This window comes from Arachis ipaensis, chromosome B3 (assembly GCF_059453495.1).
Source record: "Arachis ipaensis isolate K30076 ecotype BB chromosome B3, ASM5945349v1, whole genome shotgun sequence".
NCBI lineage: Eukaryota > Viridiplantae > Streptophyta > Magnoliopsida > Fabales > Fabaceae > Arachis > Arachis ipaensis.
The window spans coordinates 9,727,681-9,754,141 of NC_142438.1; the positions used below are offsets into that span (position 1 = coordinate 9,727,681).

Below are 26,461 nucleotides of genomic sequence, written 5' to 3' on the forward strand. Positions count from 1 at the left end.
GTTATGCTATGTGGTAGGCATCACGTTGTAGTTGGCGTTGACATTGGACTATGGACACTACACACTACGAAGAGGTTCTCACGTTTTGACGTGCCAACGTGCTTGTTAATAACCAAATATATAACACTGTTTCATCTCTAAACTATTTAGTATCTATGCCCCTGCCCTTCACATTGTTTAATCTGAACTTTACTTGGATATGGATATCATCATGCCAAATGTTTATATGTACTACTACTAGAATATAATATTTAATTCTATCCAATCATAGTATATATCACAAATTAAACACCATGTATGGTTTGACTATGTATATCCTTGGCTATGGATTTAGTCGCAACACAGAAAACAAATGAATGAAAAGTTGGTAGGTGTTTAGAAATGGAAAAGTCTCTCTAATATTTTTATGCGAAGTTGTAAACACCACAGATGGTAGAAACTCATGTGTAATCAATTTTACGTGAAGTTAATAATTGAGAGTCGATGTTCGTTAGATGAAAACTTAGTCAAATCAATCAAATCATTTAACGACTCTTAACTATCAACTTTACGTGAAGTTGAGTGCACATGGGTTTTCACAATTTTTTATTTCTTTTTTATAGACACTTTTTCATCCATTATCTACAAATTTTTTTATTCTTTTCATTTTTTAATTTCATGTTTAAAAATACGTTTATTTTGTTCAAAATATATTTACTTGTTTATATATATATATATATTATATTTTACACAAATGTGAAGGAACTTTTTTTTTTTTTTACGCAAAATTTATGTTTATCTGTCTGTTTATACTTTATATTATGTTTATTTATTTATACAAACAAAAAACATGTTTTTCCTTCAAAATTTATATTTGTTTATCTCTGTGTATTATTTTTATTAATTTTGTACAGAACATAAAAGAATATTTTTAAAAAAAATTAAAGAATTGTGAAAGTAATGACGAAGGAAAAAATGAAAGAAAAATTAATATAGTCACACTTAAATAGTATGATAAAAAGTCACACTTCCCCATCATGATGGCTTAATATTGTCCTCTCCGGAAACCACTCCGAGCTATAATGGTGGTTATTGTCGAAGCCACTGTCTTCTCCGACAGTTATAAGCCTCTTCAAATTTTCCACCACAATTTGGAGGTTTGGTGAGAAAGGAGCATGATGTGAAGAGATCGCACTTGTCACATCCAACTGCTTTTCCCTCCATTCTTCTTCCTTTTCTCTCATCTTCTCTCGTCTTCTTTTCGTTTCAACCTCCATCTTCATCACACTCCAATCAAATTCCCCCATCCACGTCTCTTCAACCACTTCCTTCTGCTGTCTTTCCTCTATCCACGTCTCTTCCATCTTTTGTTTTCCCTCCCTCCACCTCTTGCTCTTGTCCTCCTCTACGTCCTCTACCTCTTCAACCTCTTCCATTTTTATATCGTCTCTTTGACTCAAACATGTCTCTTTCTCTGCCTTCTGCTGCCTTTCCTCTATCCATGTCTCTTCTATTGTCTGCCTTCTTTCCCTCCACCTCTTTCTCTCTTCAATCTGTCCCTTTTCTCTCCCCTCTCTCTGACTTCCACACGTCTCTGATCTCTCTTTCTTCAGCTGGTCCTCCTCCACCATTATGTTCTCCAACAACTCTTCCATATCTCTCTGCATTGCTTCATTTGCCATCTCCTTCTGCCGTCTCATGTCTCTCTCCATTTTTCTCTCTTCTTCCCAGTTTCTCTCCTCTTCCCTTAGCCTCTTCTGCCTCCGTCTCCATTGATTCCATAAAACTATCCACCATGAAGTAGTTCTCCTCCTTCTCACCTTACAACAGCAAAGTCGCTTCTTGAAGCTTAACAATAATGCCGAACAACGAAGGCTACAAGTTCCAGGGGAACGATTATCATGATTTGAATCATCATCAGATAATTCAGGGGATGACCATTCTTCCTTTCTACTTGAGACTGCCGCTAGAGTTTCTTCCTCCATCTCATCACTTGGTGGTGTTGTCACAGCCTCCAGGAATGACTCTTCTTCTTCTTCTTCTTCTTCTTCTTCATGATAATAAGGACACGGGAATTGTATATCATCCATGTTTGTTTCATTCTTGTACACATAAACTCCCCACTGTCTTAAGTTCAAGCCTGCTTCACACTTCACCTGCACTGCCTTCCAATCATTATCATGTCCAAGACGCACATCAAGCCTCTTCCACTCCTCATCACTGAATAGTAGTCGCAGGTCACACAAGAGCACATGATCCTCTGCAAGAGCAAAACTATGCCTTTGAGGGCGCTGGCTGTATATATGCTCATCGTCAATGAACAAATGCAGACTAATATCTTGGTAGTCCATTTTGCCAAACTCCAACACTAGAGCCATTACAGGGAACCTGCCACGTGCCCATAAGAAGGGGATCCCTCCAGAGTCACAATAGTCTAACCATTTTGGAAGTTGTGTCTTCGGCATCACAATTTGCAATCCTTTTATCTCTTTGCGCATCTGTGATTCCAGACAGGGATAATAAGATTATAAGGGCCTTATTTTGCTAAACAGAAGAAAACAAGAGAGGAATTAAAAGTAAAAAACCTGTGACCATAGCGTGGATGATGAGTATGTCCTTAAGGAATTGCAGTGTCTTGCATCTACTTTTTGAATGCTAGAAGGAAGTGCTAAAACATATTTAAGGCTTAGACAGTAACTAACATCAAGACTTGTCCAGAAAAAGGAGTGTTTAAACGGGATTTTCTCAAAGCAGTTTGAGGACACAATTAAGTCTTTTAAATAGGGAAACATCTGCATAATTTTCTCAAGGTCATCATCTGATAGACTTGCATTGCTAAGATGCAAACTCATCAAACGATATTCTAGAAGAAAAAATGTATCTACATTTAATGATTTCCAAAGTTGAGAACACCCTCCAATCTTCAATATTCGAAGCTTTGGAAACCATCCTGTAAATACACATTGTAGTTGCTTACAATTTGTCATGTCTAAATATTCGAGCCCACAAAGACTGCTAGCAAAAGATAGCGGAAGCTCTCTAATAGCAGTATGTTTTACAGAAATCTTTAATAGTTTATCCATGTTTTCTCTCACCCTTGGCAAATGTGTTAGTCTTTTACACGAGTCAAAAGAAAGATATTCAAGAGATGGTAGAAAGATTTCTGGTAGAAAACTCCTTAGTTGAGTGCAGTCTGAAGCACTCAAATAAACAAGTTTAGAGAGAAATCCAACTGAATTATGAATCTTAACTAATTGCTTGCATCCGTCAAGTACCAAATCTCTTAAATTTGGGGATCCAAACACACTAGGAAATTGAGTGATGGACTGGCAATAGGAGAAGTTCATGTAAGTCAATTGATCAAATTTCTGCGAAACGTTAACAAGAATTTGCATTTAGAAATTCATATGTAAAATATTTCAGATTTAAAAATCAAATAACCCTAGATCATAATGAAGTATTTTTTTTACAAAGAAAAGAAGACAAGCAATTGTACCTGAAATGGCTTCTTTAATACAAGAGAACTACAAGTTAAATTGAAGGCAGCAATTTTACTGGGATTAAATCCTGCTGGTGGAAAAGATGTTGAAGGGTACCCTTTCCAATCAACAAGTCTTAATGTATTGGGAAGACGAATACCCTTTGAGGAGAAGCTTGCATTGTGAACAATGAGAACTCTAAGTTTCATCATTTTCTCCAAGGTATCATCACAGCAGTTGACTTCTCCATAGTAATCTAGTTTCATTCCTTCAGTTTTACTATTTCCCTTTACCAAGAATAATTATATGCACTTCATTAAACATACTCTTGTACTAGCACTAACAAAAAAGAAAGCAAATAAAGAGAGCTGTAATGTTCTTAGTTCTTACCCTATTTTCAGTTAGTACTTCAAGAACATCTTTACAAAGCCATAACCTACTGCGTTCACCAGACTCTTTTGGTGCTTCTTGCTTCACAATCTCTCTACCCATGTCTTGTGTTAGATCATGCATCCTCAAGTAACCATTTTCAATGGTTATGAGAGATTTATCAACTAGTATTTTAATACCACTGTCTGTGTAAAAGTCACAGCCATCTAGTATTCTTTTAACATATTTCAATCTCTGCCCATTGAAAAAACATGCAATGTCAAGGAAAATTTCCTTTTCATTGCGTTCAAGACTGTCATAACTTATTCTAAGAATATTTTGGATATCTCCATGAGGATTCTTCTCATATTTGTCCAAAGAAGACTCCCACACTTGCAGATCTTTACCAATCAATTCTGAGCCTATGACTTTTAAAGCTAATGGAAGACCTTTTCCATAACGTATTGCTCGATTCGACAAGTCTTCATAGTTTCTAGCAGGAGTACTCATCTTGAAGGCATTCTGACAAAACAACTCAAGTGATTCTCGATCGTTCATCATTTCCATTTCATAAATCCTTCTGATCTGGTGAGATACCAGCAAATGTTTATCTCTTGTTGTTACAATGATTCTGCTCCCAAGACCAAACCAGTCACATCCTCCTGCTAATTCTTTCAACTGTTCTATCTTATCAACATCATCTAGAACTATGAGAACTTTTTTTGCGCTGAGATTGGCTTTTATTGTATGTATTCCTTTTTCAACACTGTCCAACTTGATCTTTTGCACCCCAAGAGCATCTGACAGGATCTTTTGTTGCAGGAATATTCTCCCCTTGTCTTGGTTGGAAGCTTTTCTGACATTGGAAATAAAACAAGCACCCTCATATTCATTGCAAATGGAGTTATAGAAAACCTTAGCGAGTGTTGTTTTGCCAATTCCACCAGTTCCGATGATCCCCAAAATGAAAGTGTTCTTGTTAGACTCAATATCTAAGAGTGACTTCAGTTCTGCAACTCGAAACTGCAGTCCAACTACACTCTCCTCCACAGGTATCTGTTTAGGAGAAATTTTTGTGGCGGCCTTGCAAACAATATCTTGAATGAACTTGAATTCGAACCTGCAGAGTGCAGAGCAGATAAAACATACAAATGGCTTTCAAATCATGAAGTTCATTCTATCTTTTCCTAAAAAAACAGATAAATCTTTTATATTCTTTCTCTTTGGCGATTTCAAAATAGTTTATACATGTTTAATTTTCCTACAATTATTGCTGGTTGTTTTTTGGTATAAATGTAATATTAGGGATTATAAAAATAGGATTTAGCTCATAATATTGTACATATAAAGATTATCGTTAATGAAAGTTTTTTTATTTAATAAATATATAACAAATATATTGAAAATTTAATTTCTTTTATAAATTTAATTTTCAAATGATAACTCTAAAATGTACTTTTAAAATACGACATTTTAGTCCATCAGATTTCAAAATACACAAAACAATTTAACAATTTCCAACGTTTATCTCCGTCAGATAATATAGTCCCTTTCTAATTTGATCCAAAGAGTGACATACAAAACAGTCCCCTAAGGAGAATGTTAGAGTGCAAAAATGTGGAGAGTTGGCTAATATCTGTTCAAATATAAGACAAAAATAAAGAAAAAAAATGTTGATCACCTAACATTTCTCTCATAAAAAGTTGGAGTTGCAATATCATTTTCCTGAAAAAATATTTCATGTTGAAATTGAAGTATATATCACATTGTACTACTGTAATTGTATTACTTACCCTTCTTGTAAATGATATCCTGTTATGTTAGATACTCCAAGCAAGGCTGACTTCCACTTCTGCACCTTCTCAGAGTAACAACCAAACTTATTTTCATGAGCAGCCATGGCAAGCCTATAACTGTTTCTCTGATGCCGTACATCTGAAGGCTCTATTTTGTAGAATATGGGAAACACAAGCTGGCCCTTTTCCTCCTGACACTCGAGGATCTTGGCAAGTTCATCAAGACACCAAGTGGAATCTGCATAGTTCTCGGAGAAAATAATGATTGAAACCTTGGATTCTTCAATGGCCCGAAAGAGTTGAGGTCGAGTCGTTTCTCCCACCCTCAGATCCTCGCTATCCATGAAGGTTTTGATTCCCTTGCGGCACAAGGCATAGTAGAGATGACCGGTGAAGGCGTAACGCGTGTCTTCACCCCTAAAACTCAGAAAAACATCGTAACTGCTGCTGCTGTTGCTGATGGTCTCAGAACCAGTTTCTATTTCTCCACCTGGATTTGCCATCACTATGTGCACTGATAAAAATAATATTAGCAGTAAGTAGAAGCAGAAGTAAAAGTATTGTAATGATGTGCTCCTTTAAATGATTCACATCTCACCATGTAAACATTTTTATATATTAATGAGTGAATTGCCTTTCAGATTTACCAACTTAAATATTGGATTATACAAGGCAATGGATTTGTATGTATTAGCCAACCAGCTGTTGCAAGATAAACTTTTGGAGGCATATGCTGTTTGGTAGAGTTCATCCAACATCCAAGAACAATGAATCAATGTCCATGTACCTCCAACACTGACAGATCTACAAAATCTAGTTATTAACGACAAAAATAACATAATTAACTTTTTAGTTAAAATATCAAAGTTATTTTTTTGGGACAATGGTCAAGCTAAATAAATCATGAGACTTAAAATATAACAAAATTATTAAGTGTTATTAAATAATGTTTATTTTAGGAGTCTTTATAATAACACATTTCTGTTTTATACTTCATATACGTGAAGTTTACAATGGTTGTTATGCTGTCATAGTATTCTTCATGGATAAGGTACAAAATTTCAATTGATCAAAGACTTCATTCTAGAGAGAGAGATCATTTATTCATTTATTTAAAAATGATTAACAAAAAACTGCATGCAGGGTGAAGGTTCTCTTCTCTTCAATAAGTCAAGATATTGATAATTATTAATTAGATTATTGATATAAAGAGATCCTCCTTGTTCAATTTACAAATACACACACATTTGAAACGTACAAAAATCTACTAATTTACTTAATTGATATATTCAAAATATATTTCTTGAAATCGAAAATTTTGATTATTAGTCAGCATATGAAAGTATTTGTTCGGCTTAGCCAATAATGCAAACGCAAGTCTATACAGTAGTCAGAGAAATGGACTTGTCAAAGCGTCACTTAATCGTGATATAATGCTACTAACAAATCAACAATTCTGAAGTATGTTCTGGCCAAGTTAGTTAAACCAGCCACAAAACACATAAATGCAAATGTAAGGATAAGTTGACAAGATCTTTTTCAAAGAAGCATTCTAACTAGCAGCAATGATTATCCTAATATGTATATAGAACAGGAAAAATGAAAAGAAATACAACTTTTCTTCATCAGAAAATGCAAATTAATAACCCAATGAATAAAAATTAAACAGGCCAAGTGTAGAGAGAATTGGTCACCCAACCTTGTCAACTCATTATATTGCAACATGGCCATATGCATGTTTTCTATGGGGGAACCTTACTACTTTAGTGTCCTCTAAGCTTCGATGTCTGACTCCCCTTCCTCTCCTTCATCCTCATTTTCGTCCTCCTCATCTCCGTCTTGTTGCATTAAGCTCAAGCATTGGTCTTCTTCTATTGGAGCCATAAGCCTCTTCAACTTTTCTACCACATTTTGGAGGCTTTCTGCGAAGCTAGCAATGATGGCAAGTTCCTCAGCAGAAGATAATCTCTTCTTCGTCAAACTCCCTGGACTACGAGGTACACTCTCCAACCCGAATTGTTGCGACCCACTAAAGCGGATACCTTTCATGCTTGTTTCTTCCTTGTAAACATACACTCCCCATTGAACTGGGATGATGTCTGGTACACACTTCACCTTCACTGTTTTCCATTTGTTACCATGCTCAGCATGTGCATCAAGTCTCTTCCACCCCTCATCACTGAACAATACTCGTAGGTCACACAACAACACATGATTTTCGGCAACTGTGAAATTATGCGATGGTTGGTATGCAGAGTAATCTCTAGAGTCAATGGACAAGTGCAGACCAACAGGTTGATAGTTCATTTCTCCAAACACAAACGCCAAAGCCACAACAGGGAACTTGCCACGTACCTCGAAATTCAGGTACTGTGGATAGCCCTGCCAACTTCCATGATAGTCCCACCATTCTGGAATCTCAGTATTGGAAGTTGGCATCACAACTTGTAATTTATGTATCTCTTTGCGCACCTACACATCAAAGATATTGCTTCAGTATTTTTCTCTCTCTTCTTTTTAATCCTTATGTTGGTTAAAAAGATATGAAATGATTTCAAAGTAACAAACCTGTGCCCATAGCATATTTGTTGTGTTTGCACTTAAGGAACTGCAGTGTCTCACATCCACTTTCCTAACACTAGAGGGAAGTTCTGGAATTTCTTGAAGATTTAGGCAGTAACTCAAATCCAAACTTGTCAAGTAGGACGATTCTTGAACGCATGCTGGAATAGATACAAAGTTGTTTGATGAAACATTTAAGACTTCCAAGTTTGGAAAACTCTGCATAATTACATGAAGATCTTCGTCACATAAACTTGCATGGCTTAAATGCAGAGTTTTTAAACTTGGACAGCTCTCTGCAGTAGTTGAAAGGCTTTCTCTGAATCTTGCAAATGATCCACCAAGTTGAGGGCATCCTCCAACTTTCAGTGTGACAAAATTTGGCAGCATAAATAAGCTGCTTGGAAGATAACCAAGTTTCTCGCAACTTGTCAAATCTAAATAGAGAAGTCCTACAAGATCAACAAAGGAATCTGGAAGCTCTTGAATAGCGGTAGCTTTCAAACAAATCTTTAATGGCTTATCCATCTTTCCCACTATGTCTGGGAAGAGTCCAAGTCTTCTACACCAGTTAAGGGAAAGGTGCTCTAGTGAAGGCAGACAAATTCTTGAAAGAAACTTTCTTAATTTAGTGCACTTTGAAGCTCTCAAATATGTAAGGTTTGGGAGAAATCCAACTGATTCATCAAACCTAACCAAGTTTATGCATCCATTGAGTATCAATTTTCTTAAACTTTGGGCTTCAGATACATTAGGAAAATGAGTGATGGATTCACAATGGGAGAAATTCATGTAAGTCAAATGCTTAAAGTTCTGCAAACAAAAATAAATAAATTAAAAAAGGTAACAATATATGAATTCCACGAATCCAACCATTGAATTGAGATACTTAACCATATAGATTAATCATGTAAAATTTTATAAAATTTGGACGAGATTTAATATGTTAAACACTACTTTATTTTGACATAACACAATTTTGTAATATAAGTCAAGTCTCGTCTTTGGATTATTTGTCTATTATTGCCTTTATTGGTGCCATTTTGAATTTTCTAAAATTTGCTAAATTAATCACAAAGGTAATATAAATATATAAAAAGTTGTCTAATGGTGTAAATTAACAAGAATTACGCATAGTCTAAATGGATCCTTGTGTATAAATTTCAAGTTTTAGAAGAAAGTAGTATGCACAATAAAAGTGAACCTTTTATAAGAAAGGAATCAGACAACTAGTTGTACCTGAAACGGCTTTTCCAACATGAGAGGACTATGACGTAAACTGAAGGCAACAATTTTTTTTAAGTTCGACGGAATAGAATTTGAAGGGTACCCCTTCCAATCAAGCAGCCTTAATTGCTCGGGTAGAGGAATAATCCGACATGAAAGGTTTGTGTTCCGAAGAATGAGAATTCTAAGTTTCTTCATCTTTTCAAAGGCATTGTCAGTCCAATTATGTTCTTCACATTGAACAAGCTTTATTCCTTCAATTCTTTTATTTTCCTACGATATAAGAATATGTCACATTAAATGTTATTATTTTCGAGGAAGGCTTGAAGGGGGAATAAAATAAAACAAAACTTTTCAGAACTTTTCCAATGCGTATTGATGGGAGGAAGACAAATAATTAGAATACCCTGCATCTGACAGAAAAAGCTAAATAAGAAAGAAAGTTTGTGTAGTTCTCACTTTATCATCGGGTAGTAGCTCAAGAACATCTTCATGAAACCATAATCTGCTGCGGTCACTAACTTCTTTTGGTGCCTCCTGCTTCACAATCTCCCTACCCATATTCTGTATTAGATCATGCATCCTCAAATAACCATCTTTGATAGTTACGAGAGATTTATCAACTAGTATTCTAATACCATCTTCTGTAAACATACCACATCCATCTAATACATTTTTTACATATTCCCATTTCTTCCCATTGAAGAAGCATGCTATGTCAAGAAAAATATCCTTTTCATTGCCTTCAAGACTATCATAGCTTACTCTAAGAACACTTTGAATGTCTTTAGGAGGATTCTTCTCATATTTGTCCAAAGCAGACTTCCACTCTTCTAAATTTTTATTAATCAAATTCGACCCTATAACCTTTAAGGCTAATGGGAGACCCTGGGCATAATGTATTGCTTGATTGGATAGGTCTTCATAGTTTGCTTTGGGCCTTGTCATTTTGAAGGCGTTCCAACAGAAGAGCAGTAGAGATTCAGGGTCACTTAGCAATTTCATCTCGTAAATCTTTTCGATTTCATGAGCTGTTAGAAGATATTTATCCCTTGTTGTTATAACAATTCGAGTCCCCTGACTAAACCAATCACATTCTCCTGCCAATGCCTTTAATTGTTCTGTCTTATCAACATCGTCAAGAACAATAAGAACTTTTCTTTCCCTAAGTCTCTCTTTGATCATAGTGATTCCTTTCTCAACACTGCGGACCTTGATTTTCTCCTCCCCAAGCAATTCTGAGAGGAGCATTTTCTGTAGAAGTACTAGGCCCTCTTCTTGATCTGAAATTTTTCTAATATTGAAAAGAAAACAAGCACATTCAAACTGGTCGCAGATGGAGTTATACAAGGCTTTGGCAAGCGTCGTCTTTCCACTCCCACCAATTCCAACAATCCCCAACATGGTATTGTTATTATAGAACTTTGTTTTGGGTGATTCGCTACTGGATAATCTCCTGTGCCAAGAATATAGATGTGACTTCACTTCTACAACTCGAGTTTGCAATCCAACCATATGATCCTCAATAAGTAATTGTCTTGGAGGTATATGAGTCAATGCCTTGCCTACAATTTCTTGAATAAACTTGAATTCATACCTGTAGATGTTCAAACAGTTTTCGAATATTGAGATTGGTCATTGAATGATCATGCAACATTTTAATGATAATCTTTATAAGTCAATTCTAATAAAGGATTTATTTAGTTGACATTAAAATAATTAATAAGTCAATCTTCACTTATATGACCATGTACATACTACTACACAAGACATGGATTCAAATCAATATAGAAGTACCAATTAATGAAAATTAAGGATATCAATTTGTAATAGTTAATAATGGTATAGTTATATTAATAGTGAAGCATACCACACATCCTCACAATTATAAGAGAATTAAAAATGTGATTTAGACACAAACAATAGGGAGGAGAAGGTATTTATTACTTACCCTTGTTTCAAATGAAAGCCTTTCCTGTTGGATGTTTCAGCTAAAGCTTCCTTCCATTCTTTCACCTTCTGAGAATGACAACCAAACCTGATTTCATGAGCATCCATGGCTTCCTTGTAAGTGTTCCTCCGATGCCGTACATCTGAGGGCTCTACTTTGTAGAAGACCGGAAACACAAGTTGGTTCCTTTCCCTGTGACACCGAAGGATCTGGACGAGTTCATCAAGGCACCATGTTGAAGCTGCATAGTTTGTTGAGAAAACAATAATGGAGATCTTTGAGGCTTCAATGGAATGAAGGAGTTGAGGTCGAATTGTTTCTCCTGTTCTGAGATTCTCATCATCGATGAAGGTGTTGATTCCGTTGCGGCAGAGAGCATCATAGAGATGACCTGTGAATCCATGACGCGTGTCTTCACCCCTGAAACTCAGAAATACATCGTAGTTAGTAGCAATGGTCTCAGAAGTTGAAGCTGGATTTGCCATCCCTGTAAATGCATTTACAAGCAGAACGTTGAATGAGAGTAATTGACTTCACTAATTCTAATTTAACAACAGTTCATGAAGCACAAGTATAAACGTTGATCTTTATTAGTTTTGAGTAAATAGTGAAATTAGTTTTAAAAAATTATTCATTTTTTAAATTACTCTTTAAATTTTTTTTAATTAAATTTATTTTTTAAATATTTTAATTTAGTTATTTTAGTAGACAAAACAATTCTGTCACTCTTAATCAAAATTTATTGATGTGATATGTTAAATAATATTATAAGGTAGTTAATGATAAATTTATGAAATTAAATCAAATTAATCCTAAATTAAAAATTTCAATGGTTTAAGTTTTCTCCTCAATTAAATTTTAATTAGATCTAATTTCATAAATTTATTATGCTAATAGTCAATTAAAATTCCTATGTGTGTGTTGTAGTATCACTTAACGTGTCACATTAATAAATTTTGGTGTTGTCAATAAAAAAATGATAAAATGACTAACGCGATTAATTTAAAATCTTTGAATAACGAATTCGATTACAATAAATCTTTTGAGATTTAATTTGAAGAACGAATAATTTTTCAAGGACAAATTTGACCATTTACCGATATTAGTTTAGTATTGCTAGGCAACAGAATAAAATTTATTACTTTTAACCAAAGTTATCAGAATGGGATTGAAGATGCAATTTTTTTTTTCAATATAGTAGGTTATATTTTATTAATTATTGAAAAATAAAATACAAAGATATTTAAAAGCAGAACATAATAAAAGGTGAAAATTTTTTAAAATAATACACAAAAAAAATTTATCCAAATATCCAATGATGTGTGGTCAAAAAACTGAAAAGAATCTTAAAAAAAAAGAATAATAAGACAAATTGAATGAAACAAGAGAATGTCTTAGATTGGGTGGAGAAAGAATAATATGGTCCCTAAAAGACCATGCAAAAATATTCTAAATGAATGACTTAGATTGTATTTAAAATAAACTTGTTATAAATACTAGTTTTAACTTAAAATTAAATATATTTACAAACCGGTCCTAACATAGTTTTGTTGGTCCAATCTTATAATGACAGTTTTTTTTTTTTTTTTTTTTGAATAAATTGATGAATAATTTTTATTTTTTTGGACTTTGTCACATGCCTCATACCCACAATCCACCCAAATAAAAAATTTAGGTTCAATTATTATCCACTATTTAATAATATTATTCATCTTTTTTCAACTTTGTCTTCTACTTTTTTATATGCATAAATTGTAAGAAAGCTAAGACTAAAAAAATAAGAAATTTTTTTTTTAAAAAGCTTCAAAGACATAAAAATATTAATATATTAATTTAAAAAATTAAATTATTTTTGTTCGTATAATAATAATAATAAGGGTAATAATAATAACAAAAATAATAATAAGGTGACATCTAATAATAATAATAATAATAATAATATCCAATCATATTTTTTTAGAAAATTAAATTAAAAAATTCGTATAATAATAATAATAATAATAATAATAATAATAATAATAATAATGAGGGTGACATCTACTAATAATAATAATAAGAAGAAGAAGAAGAAGCTAAGAAGCAATAGTTCAAATGGCATAATTTTCTCATACTCAATTAAGAGGTTGCGGGTTTGAGTCTCCATATCTTTGGTAAAAAAAAATAATAATAATAATAATAAGAAGAAGAAGAAGAAGAAGAAGAAGATTTGCCAATGAGTTATAGTTCAAATAACATCTTCTTCCCATATTTATCTAAGAGGTTACGGGTTTGAGTTTTTCTATTTTTGGTAAAAAAAAATAATAAGACTCAATCATATTTTTCTGCAAAATTAAATTAAAAAATTCGTATGATGATGATGATGATGATGATGATGATGATGATGACAGAAATAATAACGAATGTGACATCTAATAAATAAATAAATAAATAACAGTAAGAAGACCCTATCATATTTTCTAAAAAATTAAATTAAATAATAATAATAATAATAATAATAATAATAATAATAATAATAATAATAATAATAATAATAATAATAATAATAATAATAATGAGGCCAATGAGTTATACTTATATCTTAAATGGTATAGTCTCTCCATATTTACTTATCGCGAGTTCGAGTCTCTCTATCTTTGGTAAAAAATAAAAACAAAAATAATAATGAAGATGACATCTAATAATAATAAAATAACAGTAAGAAGACCCAATCATATTTTTTTGGAAAAATAAATTAAAAATTTTGTATAATAATAATAATAACAAAAATAATAACGAGAGTGACATCTAATAATAATAATAATAATAATAATAATAATAATATGGATTTGTGAATCAATTTCTCTATTTTTTATTAATTTGTTTTGTTACCTGATCCTTTAAAGTTTAGAAGATATTTTTTTCACTCAAAAAAATTCTACGAAACTAAGGCTTTGTTTGTAGGATTTTATGGTGGAGAAAGTATGAATTAGTTCTTTAAGGATAAAAAAGAATATGTTATTTTTGTGGTTATGATGATTTTTTTTATATTAATTTTTAATATTATGTAGATAATTTTTAAATTGATAAAATTATAATGAGTAAATTAGAAGATAGTCCAGTTATGCTAATAATAGTAAATATAAATTTAGTGAAAATAATAAGTGGTCCCTTGATATAATATAAGGGTAAAAAACAAAAATAAGTCATGGGGAGAAAAAAATTACCTGAATCAGCCAAAACAAAATCTGATTCACGAATCAACCAATGCACAAATATATGTAGTTCGAATCAAACCGTTTCGAACTTGGATTGAATGTAATTCGAATTGAGCTACTTCGAATTACATGCAAAGCTGAAACATACATAATTCGAATTGAGTCAATTCGAATTACTATAAAGCATAATTCGAATTGAGCTGGTTCGAATTACTCCTATGTAATTCGAATGATGTTGATTCGAATTACACATTGTACAATTAGATACTAGAAAAAATACTATATAATATAAAAAAATATACTAAAAGAAGTATAAAACAAGATTATAAGAAATTAATTTTAGTATAAAATTATTAAATATAAATTAATTTTAACTTCTATTAGTACATTGAATTAAAAATAACATATAAAAATATACTTGTATTTATTAAATTTTAATAATATATAAAAATTTAATGACTTTTTAAATATTCTTTTTATAGTAGGAGTACATTTTTATATACTTTGAATACTTTATATAAAAATGTACTTGTATTTATCATACAAAAATAAAGTATTGTGTCAATATAATAACATTATAACATTTTAAATCAATTTTTTTCTAGCATTTTAGATTAAAAGCAGCACATGAAAAAAATATTATTGGTATTTTAAAACTAACTTAATTAAAAAAGATAGAACCGAATTTTTTAGGATTTTATGTACATAATTAGACTAATTTTTTTTAATATTGATCAAAGATGTGTGTTACACTATGTTATTAGGTTTCAGGTAAGTTTTACTCTACTATATTTTTTTTTTATAAAACATTAATGATATTTTCTTTTAAATTAATTTATAAATTTTTTTAGATTTGTGTCTTCTGAAAAGTAATATATATATATAGTAGAGTAAAACTTATCTGAAACCAAATAATATAGTGTAACACATATCTTTGATCAATATTAAAAAAATTAGCCTAATTATGTACATAAAATCCTAAAAAAATATGGTTCTATCTTTTTTAATTAAGTTGGCTTTAAAATACCAATAATGCTTTTTCATGTACTGCTTTTAATCTAAAATTCTAGAAAAAAAATTGATTTAAAATGTTATAATGTTATTATATTGGCACAATACTTTATTTTTGTATGATAAATATAAGTACATTTTTATATAAAGTATTCAAAGTATATAAAAATGTACTCCTATTATAAAAAGAATATTTAAAAAGTTATTAAATTTTTATATGTTATTAAAATTTAATAAATACAAATACATTTTTATATGTTATTTTTAATTCAATGTACTAATAGGAGTTAAAATTAATTTATATTTAATAATTTTATACTAAAATTAATTTCCTATAATCTTATTTTATACTTCTTTTAGTATATATTTTTTATATTATATAGTATTTTTTTTAGTATCTAATTGTACAATATGTAATTCGAATCAATATTATTCGAATTACATAGGAGTAATTCAAACCAGCTCAATTCGAATTATGCTTAGTTCAGGTTTCATAGTAATTCGAATTGACTCAATTTGAATTATGTATGTTTCAGCTTTGCATGTAATTCGAAGTAGCTCAATTCGAATTACATTCAATCCAAGTTCGAAACGGTTTGATTCGAACTACATATATTTATGCATTGGTTGATTCGTGAATCAGATTTTGTTTTTGGCTGATTCACGTAATTTCTTTCTCCCCCATGGGTTATTTTTGTTTTTTACCCTAATATCAAGTTATTCACTCCACAAATGGGATTAAAACTTTAAATGAATGTATTCTTAATATATAAAAGTAGATTGATAAGTTTACTTACATTACTTTTAAGATATCTTTCTCCTCCTATTAATGCCATGTTAGCAACATCGCTTACTTGGCAAAATTTTAGAATCAATCACTCAATTTTTGTCAAATTAACTATTATTTTCAAATCAGCAAAAAAATAAAATATGTACAAAAAAATATATAAGTAATAGAAATATATGTAAATTAGGCTCCAAAATTACCAATTACAATAATTAAAAATTAATAGTGTTAACCAAATTTGTAACCTACAAAAATTCATATCCCTATATTTATTATATTTTACCGTTATAAATAACACAATAAATTTTAACCCCAATAATTAATTTATTAATTGTTATAAATAACTCATTAAAGGTAATAAATATCTATATTACAAATGTTATAATAATCTATTAATCATACTAAATTTATGTTACAAATGTTCAAATTTCATACTATTTGAACTACTTATATAGGTCTCTTATCACTATTTTTTCAAATAACATCAAATTTAGTACAAAAAAATTATTTTCGCACTACATAACATCAAACTTACTCAATGGAGCATCATTATTTGGACAATATCACCAAACAACCAGACAATTGGTTTATCAAAGTTCGCGTGGTTCGTTTATGGAGAACATTAACACCCACAAATGAAGAAGAGTCTCTGTAAAATCCCTACAATACCCTTATTCCTCTTTTTCCCAAACCAAACCCTAACTTCTTAAATTACCAACATTCTCCCCCCAAATCAGAGAAGAGAAATAAAGAGAGTGAATGAGAGAAAGAAGGAAGAGAAGAAAGGAAGGAAAAAAAAGAAAGAGGGCCAACAAGGCTGGAGCCACGGTCGTTGTTGACATCGAGAGAGAGCGAGAGAGGTTCAAATCAGAGAAGAGGTAATGGCAAGCACAAACCCGAAAGGGAGAGGGAGGGATGAAAAACGAACCAGAAAGAGAGACATTGAGAGAGAAGATGCGACGAGAAAAGGGAGGAGGCGCGGCGTCGTCGCTGCCGAAGAAATCGTCGTTGGAGGGAGACCTTGTCGTTGCAGCGGAAAGCGCAAAGAACGAAGAGAGGGTGAGAGAACTACAAGATAGAGGGAAGGAGGGTGGCAGTTGTGAGAGGAGGTGACGATGAAGGTTTCTGCCGTTGCCGTCGTTGGAGCTCACCGTTAGTGCACCTGTAGCTACTTCATCCCCTAACTTGCTCCACCATGGCTGACCCCTGGCCTCCCTGTTTTCGTCGGAGTTACTAATGCCACTGCCGGAGGAGAGGATCTAATGCCACCACTGTTTTGCTTCACCAGTGTAGCTCTTACTGTTGCTGGAAAACATGCTACAACTTCCAAACTTGCCGACAACATTGTCTTGCCACTGTTCTGGTCTAGCTTCTTCCCTTTATCTATTCCATTTTCACCTTATTTTTGCCATCATTTCGTTTCTCTGTCTTGCTCTTATTCTGATTCATTTTTGCCTCTATTCTGTTTTAGATTTTTAGAACTATATTTGTATTTGTCTTTTATTCGATTTGAATCTACTATATTTGGCTGGTGTTGTGGCCATTGTTGCTATCGTAAGAATTGAAGTTGCTGCACTGTCCCAGTTCAAGTTCTGCGCTCTTTCGTACCCTTTTAATTTGGCACCCGAGTTCCTCTTCGGTCCCTTAGTACCATGTTGTGATTAGGCTTTACATTTGGCTTTGTTATAATTATTTTGATATACAGTGCCTGAATTTATAATTATACTTACAAAGATTTTTATCAAAAGATTTAAAATTAATTTGAATGATCGATTTATTAGAACTAAATATTTATCCTTGTTAAACTCATTTTAATATGCACATGAGACTATATGTTTTTATGAGACTATATGTATGTTTGAAGAAGTTTTATATTATTTTAAAACATTTGATTTTACTTGAATATGTATTTTTGAAACATTGAAGTATTTGTTGGTATTCACTTATTTTGAAATTGTGAAATATATTTAAAATGCCTTAAGATTGAGAAAATATAATTTAATATGATTTGGATGAGAATGTATTATTTGATTTGATTTGATACCTCGTGTTTGAAAGACCGAAGAATTATTATATTTGAAATTATATGTATGAATTGGTTTGGGAGGCTCGTATTAGAAAACCGTAGTTAACGACGGTTATGACGTTAACCTAGATGCATATGACTCAGACCTCAGCTAGCAGAGGCGTTGCTAGCCTAACGTGTAAGCCACACGTTGGATCTGTTATTCCGTACGAACACATGAGAGGAAAGGGCTACCCTTAGAAGTGGAGCCGCCCAAGTGTGGACTATTTAATTTGATTTGTGTATGAGAACTCCTTATTAATTCACTCATTCATATAAATTATTATTTTTTAAATAAAATTATTTTTATAATAATGTTTATATGGTCTCATGTAAATTATAGATGTACTGTCTAGTCATTGGATTGCAAAACTTACTCCGTTTTTTTTTAAATATTTTTCAGTAATAAATATTTGATTATGTGAGTATTTCTATTCAAGAGTAATGATCTACAATGGGTATTTATTCCTTGTTGAGTTCTTAGGCGTCATCTGCTCCATATGTCACAGACAGAATCCATCCATATTTATTTATTTATTTTATTTTTGTTAAAAATATGTAATTATTCATTCAAAAGAGAATTGTAAATTTATAAAAAATATGTGTAACCTTCTTATTTATCTTATATTCGAATCAGTTAGGCTTGTTGGGGAACTATTTTCCTGAGCGCCAGTCATGGCTCATTTTGGGCTGTGACAGTCTCTTTGCTTAGAAATAATTATATTAGATGAAAAGGTACAAAACAAACATATATTTTAAATTGAATTTACAAAAAATACTTTAATTATTTTTGCTTTTTATACTTTTTATATTATTTTATAATACTTTATATATAATTGTATTTTAATATTGTTAAAATTATACTTCTTTCACTTAAAAAAAATAAATGTAATCAATTTTTTAACTAATTATTAACTATGATTTACTAGCACCGCAAGGAATATCTCTTCATGTAATTGTGAAGAGAAATATGATGAACAAATTCAAACATTTGTTATAAGAAGAAAAAGTCTATCCTATAAAAAATTTAAAAATAAAAGATACAAATGATTTGTATAGACTAATTAAAGGTACAATAAAAACAAATTTAAAAATAGAAGATGCAAATGATTTGTATAGACTAATTTTTTAATTCAAAATATATTTCTTGAAATCGAAAATTTTGATTATTAGTCAGCATATGAAAAGTATTTGTTCGGCTTAATGAACTTGTTAAAGCATCACTTAGTCATGATATAATGCTACTAACAAATTGACAATTCTGAAGTATGTTCTGGCCAAGTTAGTTAAACCACCCAGAAAACACATAAATGCAAATGTAAGGATAAGTTGACGAGGTCTTTTCCAAAGAAGCATTCTAATTAGCAGGAATGATTATCCTAATATGTATATAGAACAGGAAAATGAAAAGAAAGACAATTTTTCTTCATTAGAAAATGCAAATTAATAATCTAATGAATAAAAAATTAAACAGGTCAAGCATAGAAAGAGGAAATCTGGTATGGCCTGGGCTTTGATTGCTCGTATTGGGACAGTTCTATCGCCCATGCCATCATTCTCCCTGCAAGGTCGGGTTTCTGGAGAACTTGTTGGATGGCTTGGTCGGGATGATTATGTGCCCTTAGAAGTATTGCTTTAGCCTTTTGGACGAGACTAGTAGCGCGTAGGCCAGCTTTTCCAACTTGATGTACCTTATCTCCGCCCCTTGGAGTATTTTGCTGATGAAGTATATTGGGCACTGGGTCTTGTCCTCTTCTCGGATCACCCGACCTTGTCAACTCATTATATCGCAACATGGCCATGTGCCTGTTTTCTATGGGGGAACCTTACTACCTTAGCATCCTCTATGCTTCCATGTCTGACTCCCCTTCCTCTCCTTCATCCTCAGTTTCATCCTCCTCATCTCTGTCTCGTTGCATTAAGCTGAAGCATTAGTCTTCTTCTCTTGGAGCCATAAGCCTCTTCAACTTTTCTACCACAGTTTGGAGGCTTTCTGAGAAGCTAGCAATAATGGAAAGTTCCTCAGCAGAAGATAATCTATTCAACTTCTTCATAGCATACTTGTTGTGTTTGCACTTAAGGAACTGCAGTGTCTCACATCCACTTTCCTAACACTAGAGGGAAGTTCTGGAATTTCTTGAAGATTTAGGCAGTAACTCAAATCCAAACTTGTCAAGTAGGACAATTCTTGAACGCATGCTGGAATAGACACGAAGTTGTTTGATGAAACATTTAAGACTTCCAAGATTGGAAAACTCAGCATAATTGCGTGAAGATCTTGGTCATATAAATTTGCATGGCTGAAATGCAGAGTTTCTAAACTTGAATGGCACTCCGCAAAATGATCCACAAGTTGAGGGCATCCTCCAACTTTTAATGTGACAAAATTTGGCAGCTTAAATAAGCTACTTGGAAGATAACCAAGTTTCTCGCAACTTGTCAAATCTAAATAGCAAAGTCCTACAAGATCAACAAAGGAATGTGGAAGCTCTTCAATAGCAGTAGCTTTCAAACAAATCTTTAATAGCTTATCCATCTTTCCCACTATGTCTGGGAAGAGTCCAAGTCTTGTACACCAGTTAAAGGAAAGGTATTCTAGTGAAGGCAGACAAATTCTTGAAAGAAACTTTCTTAATTTAGTACACTTTGAAGCTCTTAAATTTGTAAGGTTTGGGAGAAATCCAACTGATTCATCAAACCTAACCAAGTTTATGCATCCATTGAGTATCAAACTATCAATTTTCTTAAACCTTGGGCTTCAGATACATTAGGAAAATGAGTGATGGATTCACAATGGGAGAAATTCATGTAAGTCAAATGCTTAAAGTTCTGCAAACAAAAATCAATAAATTTAAAAAGGTAACAATATATTATATGAGTTCTATCAATCCAACCATTGGATTGAGACACTTCACCATATAGATTAATCATGTAACATTCTATAAAATTTGGAAGTGATTTAGTATGTTATAATACTACTTTACTTTGACATAACACAATTTGAAATATAAGTTAATTATCGTCTTTAGATTATATGTCTATTATTAGTGTCCTTTTGAATTTTCTATTTTGATAAATTAATGATAAAGGTAACATAAATATATAAAAAGTTGTCTACGGGTGTAAATTAACAAGAATTAAGCATAGTCTAAATGGATCCTTGTATATAAATTTCAAGTTTAAGAAGAAACAAGTATGCACAATCAAAGTGAATTTTTTTATAAGGGGATCAGACAATTAAGTGTGTGTTTAGATTAGAGTTTGCAAACGAGAGTTTGTATAAAATTAATTTTACAAACTTGTTCAAAATTACGTTTAGACACAAATTACTAAAAAAACATAAATTTATATCATTCAAAATTATATTATTTTAATACTCTTTGACTATAATTTTTTTTGAAAAGAATTTAAATTTCTGTGTTGAAATTTAGTACTCTTTTAATTATAATTTGTTAGTACTCTTTTTTAGTATTCTTTTTGTATTTAATTATATCTTTCTAATAAAATTTATATTATAAAAAATAACAATAATAATTTAAGAACATATAGTAAAAAATATACAAAGTAAAATAAAAAAATAAAGTTCTATAAAAAAATACGTATTAATAAAAATGATTAAAAAAATTTATATGAATAATGAATACTAAAATTTCTATTAAAAAATACAATAAAATACATAAGTAAACATAAAAAAAATTAAACAAAAATATTCATACTATTAACAAGAAAAATAAATAAAAAATTTAAAAAAAATTAAAACTTAATAAAGAGTACTAATAATAATATTAAAATATATTTGTTTGTAAAACATAGTCATAAAAAAAATTCAAATTCTCTGATGATTGTTTTGGTATCTTTTATTGTAAATAAGATTGAATGACAAAATTAGTAGAATATTAATTAATTTTTTAATTTATCAAGTGAACGCAAAAGTTACAGTTGTTGCTTCTGATAAACGGGAGTTTAAACACAGAATCGTGTTAGAGGAAAAAAATTAGTTAAACAAAAATTATAGCATTTAAGAAGATTGAACGTGCTTCTTGTAACTTCAACGTGTTTACCAAACACACCCTAATTGTATTTGAAACGGCTTTTCCAACGTGAGAGGACTATGGCGCAGACTTTTTTAAGTTCGACGGCATAGAATTTGAAGGGAAACCCTTCTAATCAAGCAACCTTAATTGCCATTACATTCTCGTGAATGTATCTCTATTGTAAAGAAGAAATACTGTCAGCTTTTAATATTGTCATTCTTAATTAGTTAATTATATTTAGATTGTGACTGTTTTAATAATTTACTGATTTGTCATTTTATATTTGGGAATTTTTTTTTGTTATTTAATTTTTGAATTTGTATTTTTATAAGATTATAAGATTTTGGTTGATAATATTTTATATAATATTTTAAAGTTTATATCAATTCCACTACGTTACCAATAAGGATCCTCCTAATTTCTGCCCACCTTCATTGGGCTGGACCCCAAAACCCACTTGATTCAAAAAGCCATATCTCCAATTAACCAAAGTTAATCCTAATGTCACTAGTTTACTACTGTAACCCTAATTAATCCTTGGGATAAGTACGATTTTGGTCTCTCACATTGAGGGTCAGAATCGAAATCGTCCCTCGTGTATATTTTGATTTAAAATCATCCTTAATGTATTTTTTTGTATTAAAATCGTCTTTTTAAAAAAAAATTAATTTTATTCCTAAAATACCCCTACTTTAATAATAAAAAAAATTAAAAAATTTATTAAAAAAAAGAAAAGAACACGTTTTGGGGGGAGGGGGAGAGGAAACGCGTTTTTGGGGGTGGGGGGCCGAAAGGAAATGCGAAGGGGGGAGGGGAAGGAGAGGGGGAAGGGGAAAGGGGGGGGGGGGGAGGGGACGGCGCTGGCAAAGCTTGGAACTGCCGTCACCGTCGCGGGAAGAAAGAAGAAAGGAGAGGGGTTGTGACGGGGAGCAGAGAAGAGGGGAAAGAGAGAGGGAGCGCCAGTGGAAGGGAGGACCGTTCATGCATGCTTCTGCCGCCGTGGAGTGCGTCGCCGGGAAGAGGAGCACGACGCGAGGAGGGCGGCGCGCGAAGGAGAGAGAGAGGGATCCGAGGCTGAGCTGGTCCGCGCATGCTCCGTCACAGGTCCGCGGGTGATGGGTGGCCGAGGAGAGAGAGGGATCCGAGGGTGGAGTGCGTCGCCGGTGGTCGGACGCTCCGTCGCCGCCACTGGGATGGGTGGCCAAGCGCCGGTGGTTTTGCAACTGCTTTTTCTGTTTCTTCTTCTGCTGCATCTGCTTCTTCTGCTTCTTCTTCTGTTGCATCTGCTTCTACGACTTTGGCTTCTGCATTAACATCTTCTTCTTCTGCATCTGCTTCTGCTTGAGTTTCTGTTTCTGATTCTATGACTGCCTCTGCTTCTGCATTTGTGACTGTTTCTGCTTCTGATTTTGATTTGTTATTTTTTGATTTGGTTGTTGAATTTGTTGAATTTGGAGAATTTGTGTTAATTTGTTGAATTTCTGATTTTTAGATTTTTGGATTTGTTGAATTTGTGTTGATTTTATTGATGTTGTTTTTCTTGGTGGTGGAGGTAAAGGTGCTGGTGGTGGTGGTGGTGGTGGTGGGAGTAAAGGTGCTGGTGGTGATGGAGGTAAAGTTGCTGATGGTAGTGGAGGGCATTTTTGTCCAAAAAAATTTAAAAGGACGATTTTAATACAAAAAAACATGTTAAGGATGATTTTAAATCAAAATATACACGAGGGACGATTTCGATTCTGACCCTCAACGTGAGAGACCAAAATCGTACTTATCCCTTAATCCTTTACCCATGTGTTGTTAATTTGCAAACACTTCCCCACCCTTTCTCCACTTTCAGCGCCGCATAGCCATCCGCCTTGCTTTCTTCGACAGTCGCTGCCATTAACGGAAGTCAACATCGCCGGAACACCAGACAGTGCCACCCACGAGTACTCTCCCATAGTCGCCCAAGCGTCGTCGTTGCTGCTGCATGTCGCCGTCGGAAGTGCTTTGAAGACGCATCCAGTCATCCGGCCTCCAACCCGACGCTGCATCCTAGCTGGCTAGCTCTGCCTCAATACACCCCGCGACTGAACTCTTCCAGCCTCGTGGAGTCACTAACAACCCCGCAACTGTTTGGCTTTTGCATCGCCTCCCAGCGCCGCTCCCTATCTCGCGTCCGAGCCCGCCTTGCAGCGTGTCTTCCCTCCGGCGCGCGCGACAGTAAGAGGTAAGTGGGTCTTCAAGATTTACACTAATTTCTGGTACTGGTTTCATTTATGAGCATTTCATTGTGGTTGAGAATGATTCAAGATGGTTCTCTGAGTCTGTGGTATGTTTTAGAAAATGAAAAACGGTGAATTAAGAGCTATTTTTTTGACATAGTTCCCTGCACTAAGATGGTTTCTTATGCTGTTATCAATTATTTAGCAAAAATGTTGTTATCATGATTCTTATTGTGTTAACAATTACTTATAAGCTCTTATATTGAGATGGTTTATTTTTGACGTATTTTGATTGTGTTATGTAATTTGGAGTCTCTGAAATATGATTTGGTTTAGAAGTTAAATAAATTGGCTTCCACATCAACACCACAATCTCCACTAAGCTTTCTTCATATGATTCCACCACTCATACATCAAAGTGAAACCAATAACCATACACATACATAGTTGTGATGTCCTCAAATACAATATTTTTGCCGTTCTCAACCTTTTTATTGACTTTCCCCCATTTTTTGCTTTTCTTATTCTTTTGAATAATTTAGTAATAAATTTAATTTTATTATTATTTCATCAATCGTATGTGTCTATATGTCCGGGTTAAAAATGATGTGAATGTGGACAAAGTAAAGTTGGGTTTTGATAATTTCTAGTAGTTACCGCACTGTAAATTAAGAGTGATGTTTTGTTCTGCTGAGTTAAAAGGAAAGGGAAAAAGAGAAAGTATTAGATTTAATCGTAGCTTTTGAACTTTACCTCAGATGTGTCTTCGAAATGATGGAGTGTGATGATTTGTTAGAAGGTTAAATAGCTAGAAGGGTATGCATAGATGAATGATCCACAACCCTTGTTAAAATTACAAGTTAACTTGAACTGTAGGCTTATTTCAATTACTTATACGGTTTTGAAATTTGAACAATTTGCATAGGTCATTGTGTCTTATGCTAAATTTTATTATGACACACACAACAGCAGTAAGTAGTACTAAATCTTTCTGCTTTGTTGAGCAGCTTGGCATGTTAATCAATTCAATATATAAATTTCTTTTTAATGTCTTGCTTTTTGAAAGTAAAAAATTAAAGAAAAAAGGAAGTATAAAAGTAACCTTCCGATTAATAAATGATTAATAAATGCTTCATGCATCAAATGATTATTCACTGGATAATTATTCAAAAAACTTACCTTAAAAAACATATTTCCTTGTTTTCAATAAGCACTTGAAAGTTGAGTCTTTTCACTTCTACGGCAAAGTGAATTCAATAGCAGGCATGGAGTGTGATGAATTGTAATGCTGAGTAAGAGTTAATTTTCATAGACCATTCCTTGATTCAACAATATGTATGGTTGTCACTTATTGGTGTTTGTTTTGATATGTTAGGTGTTATTGATGTAAATATGGTTAATGGATGTTGATTTCAACTGATTACATATAGAAATCCAATTAATCATTCAACCTTTGATTGTGTGGATTCTGCAAAAATTAGTAGTTGGATGTTTGAAATTTTTATTCTTGAGTTGATATTTGGGTTTATGACTTTCACAAAATGTATCACTTTCTAATGATTTGAACTTTATTTTCATTCCTGGGTTGTGTGCTTTACTGGTCTTGGATCATATGCATCATTTGAACCAGCAGATTATTTTAGAGGAGGAGGATTGTACCTTTGGAGCTAACTCTGGGGAGATTTTTATACACTTGTTGGAATTAATATCCCAGTAATAAAGTCAGCTGAGATTTCATCCTCAAGATATAAGTTTTCTTTTATTATGTTTGCGTTGTGGAACAATTGCTATTATCTGGTGAAG

The 26,461-nt window shown here is 32.5% G+C and overlaps 2 protein-coding genes across 4 annotated transcripts; both read right to left on the reverse strand.

Moving 5' to 3' along the window:
* Positions 1–875: 875 nt before the first annotated feature.
* On the reverse strand, positions 876–7,460 carry LOC107632226 (TMV resistance protein N). 3 transcript variants are annotated; one of them, XM_088509277.1, is made up of 6 exons: positions 7,323–7,460; positions 5,621–6,137; positions 3,849–4,947; positions 3,476–3,745; positions 2,565–3,347; positions 876–2,477 (listed from the first exon to the last, which is right to left on the reverse strand). In XM_088509277.1, exons 2-6 carry the CDS (start codon positions 6,124–6,126, stop codon positions 1,002–1,004), a joined length of 4,134 nt encoding a protein of 1,377 aa, XP_088365403.1. In that variant the 5' UTR covers positions 6,127–6,137; positions 7,323–7,460; the 3' UTR covers positions 876–1,001. The 3 variants fall into 3 exon arrangements, with proteins under 3 accessions (XP_088365403.1, XP_088365404.1, XP_088365402.1); XM_088509278.1 differs by lacking the exon at positions 7,323–7,460 and adding an exon at positions 6,271–6,396; XM_088509276.1 differs by lacking the exon at positions 7,323–7,460 and having other exon boundaries at positions 5,621–6,263.
* LOC110269935 (disease resistance protein Roq1) lies at positions 7,224–11,927 on the reverse strand. The gene is made up of 5 exons (XM_088509279.1): positions 11,364–11,927; positions 9,872–11,009; positions 9,425–9,685; positions 8,192–8,998; positions 7,224–8,095 (listed from the first exon to the last, which is right to left on the reverse strand). The coding sequence occupies exons 1-5, from the start codon at positions 11,846–11,848 to the stop codon at positions 7,397–7,399; spliced, it is 3,390 nt and encodes a 1,129-aa protein (XP_088365405.1). The 5' UTR covers positions 11,849–11,927; the 3' UTR covers positions 7,224–7,396.
* Positions 11,928–26,461: the final 14,534 nt, after the last annotated feature.

Bases quoted from the DNA above. Each gene is read 5' to 3' on its own strand.
- LOC107632226 (XM_088509277.1), bottom strand. From the start codon at position 6,126: ATGGCAAATCCAGGTGGAGAAATAGAAACTGGTTCTGAGACCATCAGC. The intron at 3,746-3,848 runs GTAAGAACTAAG...TTCTTGGTAAAG, and splicing joins AAGTACTAACTGAAAATAGG to GGAAATAGTAAAACTGAAGG. The intron at 3,348-3,475 runs GTACAATTGCTT...AACGTTTCGCAG, and splicing joins TATTAAAGAAGCCATTTCAG to AAATTTGATCAATTGACTTA.
- LOC110269935 (XM_088509279.1), bottom strand. From the start codon at position 11,848: ATGGCAAATCCAGCTTCAACTTCTGAGACCATTGCTACTAACTACGAT. The intron at 11,010-11,363 runs GTAAGTAATAAA...GAACATCTACAG, and splicing joins GGCTTTCATTTGAAACAAGG to GTATGAATTCAAGTTTATTC. The intron at 9,686-9,871 runs GTGAGAACTACA...CTTATATCGTAG, and splicing joins AGCTACTACCCGATGATAAA to GAAAATAAAAGAATTGAAGG.